At 30.5% G+C, this 6,446-nt stretch overlaps 1 protein-coding gene across 1 annotated transcript in view; it reads right to left on the bottom strand.

Annotated features, from left to right (window-relative positions):
- LOC106459807 (S-phase kinase-associated protein 2-like) overlaps positions 1 to 6,446 on the bottom strand; it is a 27,725-nt gene that overhangs the window by 7,273 nt on the left and 14,006 nt on the right. Inside the window, exons 5-8 of the mRNA XM_013919469.2 lie at positions 4,868 to 4,982; positions 3,653 to 3,711; positions 2,758 to 2,892; positions 677 to 775 (exon numbers count right to left, since the gene is read on the bottom strand). Coding sequence (XP_013774923.1) covers positions 677 to 775; positions 2,758 to 2,892; positions 3,653 to 3,711; positions 4,868 to 4,982 — 408 coding nt within the window. The remainder of the gene's footprint in view (positions 1 to 676; positions 776 to 2,757; positions 2,893 to 3,652; positions 3,712 to 4,867; positions 4,983 to 6,446) is intronic.

Below are 6,446 nucleotides of genomic sequence, written 5' to 3'. Positions count from 1 at the left end.
TTTGCCAGGCTCATATATACTAAAAAAAGAGGGCATCTAGATCACACTCGAGCTGGTGGGCAAATTCATGATCCTTTGAGAAACTGCAGCGCGCATGCTCCCAGCATCACGTGACTTCCGCTGTCATAGCAATACAGTATGAAATTAAATAATAGAAACAATTATTCTTGTATTGTGTTTTCTATTTCATATCAAGAATTATATAAAATCTTCTCCTAAGCTATTAATAATTTTATATTACGAATATCTTGGTTTAAGGAAGTATAATATATTTGTACTATAGCTCCAACATACATGTATAAGAAGTTTAATATTTGAAGTTTTTGCTTTGTTTGAAGTAAGTTATCCTTTTTTGCTTTTTATCATGTCTACAAAGAAAATTTTCCAAATGAATGAATATGTGTATTTAATACTATCAATTAATTAATACAGTAGCTGAAGATGGAATGTGAATATTCCGAAACATCTGACGAATAAACGTACATTATCGAAAATAAAGTGTAGAATGTTTGCTATTACCGTCGTTCTACTGATTATTATCAAAGAAAATGTTATTATGAAACAAGTAAAAGTAAATAAAGTATCTACATGGTTTAATAACTAATTTACTTACAAACTCTTAAAATGTTTTTTAAACTGATATTAGGTTTCTAAGTTTTACTTCTTTCACGCTTACCGTCTGCAACCACATAATATAGACTGCAACCCTTCAGCATTCAGTCCTTCACACATTGCCATGTTCAAAGTTTCCAAGTTCGTGTTCAAACCAATGTGACTACAAAGACATAATTGATAATGTATTAAAATATTTATGTTTGAAACTTTATGAATATTAAGTTATTGTATAGCTTATGAGATTAGAAGAAATAGAACTAAAGAAACAATTAACATTCTTGAATGTTATAAATCCTTAAATTATTGTTTAAAAGTTTAACAACAATGCCATTTTACTGTGAAAAAGGTATTTTACTACAATTGATGCTTTAATACATAGAAAACAAGTATCAAAAACTAGCAAATAGCTATGACAATTTATAGTTAAATGTATTAATATTACAGATATAATTATTTAAGACCAATTCATCTTCCTTCTAATGTCACTGTTCAAGTTTCCTGTCACCAACAAATGTCACTATTTAAGTTTAACCCTATAACTCTGATACCATTTTTAAATTTCTTTCTGCACATGTTGCAAAATGTTACTGAGTTATATTCAAAATTTAATTAAACTACTTTACTATCAATGTATTTTAATTTTAACCCTATAACCCCCGGTACCATCTTTAAATCTCTTTCTGTGCATGTCACAAAATGTTAGTTATCTTCAAAATTTAATTCAACCACTTTACTTTCAATGTATTTTAATGAAATTAGCATTATCAAGTATGTTTTGATTCAAAGTCTTATATTATTCAAGTTTTTATTCTTTTACTTCAAAAGAAACTGCTAAAACAATAATTAAAAATTTCACATTTGCTCTCACTTGAAGTGCAAGTGGCTATAGCAACTGAACTTTAGACTTTGTTATACAAGAAACGACTATGATTAAAAACGTCTTTCTTGTTTGTAATAAACTACATGTATGTACAGTTCATTTACCAGTAACTTCATACACATTCCTAGAACTGGTCTCGAATGGAAATTGTTATAGACATTACTAAGTTCAAGCTATGCCACGTCCATTTGCAAAGTAAAAGCTGGGTTGCTTAGTGACTGTTTTAAGTTGAATGGCATGCTTATAACCAATAAAGAGCAAATTTCGTTTGGCAATTTTCTCTCGCCTTATATGCATTAGTTTGATAGACAGTTAGATTGCACTTAGGTTTTACTTGTATATTTTAAGTTAATTATGTATTATTAGTGTTTAAGATATATATTTGAAAGGTTTAATTATTTTAAAAATTCTATAATTTAAATTGCTAAAACAACTTTGAGAAACTTACAAGTGCAAGAAATATTATGCCGAAGGGGCACTTGTTGGTGTGTCCACATAAATAATCAAAGATAAAGCACAGGAGAGGAAAATAAAACATTAAAATAAACTATAAGTGAAAAGATAAAGCTATGGCATGTTAATCAAAGATATTATTAGAATAATCAACAAAGAGTTAAAAGGTATGTACATATTTCTATTTCATATATTTAAACATTTTATTGCACTGTACATTGATGGTAACAGCTAGAGTTAGTGATGTTGCAGAGAAAATGGTAAATAAAATGTAAAAATTTACCTTAAAAACTTTTGATATTCATTTAGGAGGTTCTACAGATTATGCAAGTGAAATATGAAAACTGTAAGGTAAAAATTAGTAATTTTATACTTAACATGAAAATCACTTTGCAGGTGAACTATTCAGAGTCCAAGTGCAAGTAACTATCTTAAATAACAAATTTTTATTTAAAAAAGTAGAAAAAAATCAAACTTAAATATTTTATTTTTTTGAAACTAGATACTTTTAAGAACTTTCTTGTCAAATTTCACCCACTAGTTTTATCTTTGTAATGAAATTTTATGAGAGTGATGTTACCTATTCTCTGATAGAGTAGTCAGGAGTCATAGGGTTAATGTCATGAACAGACATAACTACTTGAGAAAAGTTTGCTTTCACAACAGACATCACTGCTAAAGATAAGTTACTGTGACAAGATGTTACTATTTAAAATTAAATTCACAAGTTTACCAACATTAACAAACATCAGCATTTATGTAAGCTTTCTAGAACATTGATTAATAACAAGTTTCAGCAAGCTACTCACCAACAAATGTCACTGTTCACTCGGCAATGTTCCAGGCTAAGTTTTCTTAACTGTTGACACACTGACAAAATCTCATTCAGACCCTCCAAGGAAATTGTGACCATGCTAAGATCTAGATACTGAAGTTTACTGTACCTGAAATTAAAGCAATGATGTTAGATCTGAAAGAGCTTGAATATTTATTTCACCATAAAAACAGCAGCATCTAACGATAAGGACTTATACCATTTGTTATGCAAGCATTATCTAATTCTTTGGTATGTAGCACAATAGAGTATCAATAGTTTTTATTATTTCCCTAAACCATACCTTATTTATTAATAAACCATTGTTTATCAAATAATGACTTTTCTAAAACCATTAAATTATTTAAAAGTTATAACTTTCTTTATATTTATATGACTGCCCTTTATTGATACTGGCTAACTAGGCTCACTATTCAGAATTACCTACTCTGGTATTTTCTTGTGATAGATTAACTCATCAGTTTCTTATGACTGGTTAATTAGTTTGACAAATATCAAATAAATGTATTTTGCTACTGATTTGTGAGTGGTTAACTTGCTTATTACCTATTTAAGACAGGCTAATTAACCTGTTACTTTTAGTGATTAAAAATTGGTTAACCTACCTGCTACTACTTTATTTATGATTGCTTAAATAACCTATTATCTGACTGGTTTCTAAACTATCTGTTCATTTTTAAAAACCTGATTAAATTGCCTGCTTTTGATTTAAGATAGGTTAACAAATTTTTTTTACTAACAGGTTGACTGATATGTTACTAATTTAGGGTAAGCTGACATTCATATCATTGATCACTTGCTACTTATTCAGAATTATCCGACTTTCTTTATGTATAGTCATTATAAGTAACTTAATTACAAATACTCACCTATAGAAATTATGCCTTTTCTGGATCAATGAAAAACTGTCAAAAACTGGTAGCTTTACCTGTAGGGGTTAGCATATAATAGACTTAACTTTGCAGTTTGTAAAGAAATAGTTGAAGTAGATGATGTTACAAAAACTTTGACAAAAGAAATGTAATATTATAAGTAGTGAAGTTTTATGGCTTTCTTTTTTCTATAAAAAGTAAATACTATGTGATGTTATGAAATAGTAATGTTAGAGTTATTAGCAACAGTATAACAACAATTTACCTAAAGCAAGCACTTGTGGACAAACATTTAGCAGTATCTTTTATCCAACGGATTTGATAGTTATATTGTTTGCTAAATGGTTACCAATGTCTCCATATTGTATTTCCAAAGCATAAAACTTTTCTGTGGCAGTTCATATGTAAAAAATTTATTTCTGAAATACAGCATATACCATAAAAAGTCAAACACTGATGAAGCTTCTGTACATAACCTACACAAGTACATCTCTGACATGGTAAATTGCATGGTAAAATGTTCACACACTCAGGTCATAAAGATGTATTGAGATTGAGCATTTAGAGTTTCGAAGACAGAGATATCTCTTCTATTTAATGACATTGGAAAATAAAAGAATATGTATCAACTTGGGGACACAAGGAACATTCAGAAAGAGACCTACAACAAATCATACCTCAGCCTTAGTAAGCAAAGAGTGGTATCTTGTAACAGGTAGACTCCATGAATACAAAGGTATACATGTCACAGACCATGCAACCAAAAAGAATCACCATCTTAAAATTTGATACAAGTCATGTATACACAAGTTGCTTTCACAACACATTTGTTCAACTATTGTAAACCTCAAGCAGCTGGAAAATGAAATGGGTATTCATGCTATTCCATATGACAACATACTACTCAAGTTTTCAAGTGCAGCACCGATGGATTTCTGTGTGTTCAGACCATTACAACTGGTGCTAGGATACCATCATCTTCATATGCTATACAGCTTATGGAAAGCAGGAAGTAGTGGTATGCTTTCAATATGACAGCCTTACAACAAAGACTTTTTTTCAATGATAATTCTGCTGCAGGGATATTGTCAAGATGCACAGTCAAAGTATGGTGGACATGGTGATATGGATTTAATGGGGTGACAAGGCTACATTTTAATATAACATACTCAACCACTGTAACTTAGCAAAGTATAAGTTTATCCAACATACCTCTGACATACAAAGTCGCATGATGATAACTCCTCTATCAATCACCATTCCAAGCACACCTGGTTGAAGATGTTTCTTGCCAAGATCAACTCTTTTCCATAAACTCTCATCGTAACTAGAAAATCAACTACTTATGTTAATAAAATACATTGATTTACAAAGTTAAAGTATCATTCAACATATAAAAGGTAGAAAAGTTTTTACTTTTTTTTAAAACTTAGCCTTTATATAATAATAGGATATATATTTATAAGCATCATTTTTGAAATTTTTTTAATATTTCTTAAATGTTATCAATAAATAATATTAGAATTTCAAACTTAATGGCTGGCAGCTATTAGAATGGCTAGTACTAAGTTAAACTCTTGAGTGTCTATAAATGGTTGTATGCACTTTAAAACAACTAGTGATTGATTATGTTACTGTTTCTGCTTTTCCATATAAAATAACAATGTTTATAAATAAAATTCAAAGAATGTCAAGATTTGACAACTAAGATCTAAAAATCATATAATTCATGTCAATCTTCAAACTGACTAGAATTTAGAATCAGGTTAAATAATTAATCCATATATATATTAGGTTGTCAAGAAATTAATGTTGCATTTTGCAACACTTTCATTAACCACTCCCAAAAAGCTTACATCATATATAATAGTTAAACAAACTGCCTAAATGTCACTTTAATGTAGCCTATAAAATATGTAAAGTTTAGTACACTCTAATCCCGTATAGTGATGGCACACGACGAGACACACATTCGGCATGTAATGCTGTTTGAATACAAGAAGGGAAACAATGCCTCTGGTTTTAATGTTCATAAGTGTTAACTATGATTCAGCAAATATTGTTCAGGTGACTTTAACCTTAAAAACTGTGATGGTAAGGGTGGACATGTTGGAATTGATATTGATGCTCTGAAGATACTTGTTGAGTCTAACCCAAGGCAACATACTCGTGAAATAGCCCTGAAATTACATATCTCTCACGAAACAATACGTAAACATCTAAGAAATATTGGAAAACTCCATATAAGAAGGTGTTTGGGTGCCTCATGAACTCTTCAATGATCACTTATTTCCAATGTGTGAACGTTGTTTCATCTCTTCTGGCATGTAATGCATGTGAACCATATTTGGATAGAATTGTCACCAGTGATGAAAAATGGATTTTCTATGAGAATGTTAAATGCCAAAAACAATGGCTCAGTCCTAGACTAAAACCACTTCCAGCCCCAAAACCTGGACTCCATCTGCAGAGAATGATGCTTTGCATTTGGTGGGATATCAAAGGAGTAATTCATTTCAAACTCCTCAATTCACAGCAAACTGTCAATGCAGAGATCTATAGTCAGCAACTGGAACATTTAAATCAAAGCCTTCATTAGAAATGCCCTTCACTCGTCAATTGGAAAGGTGTTCTTCTTCTCCACAAGATTGTGGAGTTGGGTTGGAAAGTTCTCCCCCACCCACCATATTCTCCAGATATGGCACCATCACATTTCTATCTTCTTCATTTGCTGCAACACCATCTTAATGGGAAAATGTATGCAAATGTGGAAGGTGTTAAAGAGGACATC

The sequence above is a fragment of the Limulus polyphemus genome, unplaced genomic scaffold (assembly GCF_000517525.1).
Source record: "Limulus polyphemus unplaced genomic scaffold, Limulus_polyphemus-2.1.2 Scaffold663, whole genome shotgun sequence".
In the NCBI taxonomy this organism is placed as follows: domain Eukaryota; kingdom Metazoa; phylum Arthropoda; class Merostomata; order Xiphosura; family Limulidae; genus Limulus; species Limulus polyphemus.
The sequence above is the reverse complement of the archived record's forward strand: the minus strand, read 5'-3'. Positions and strand labels throughout refer to the sequence as shown.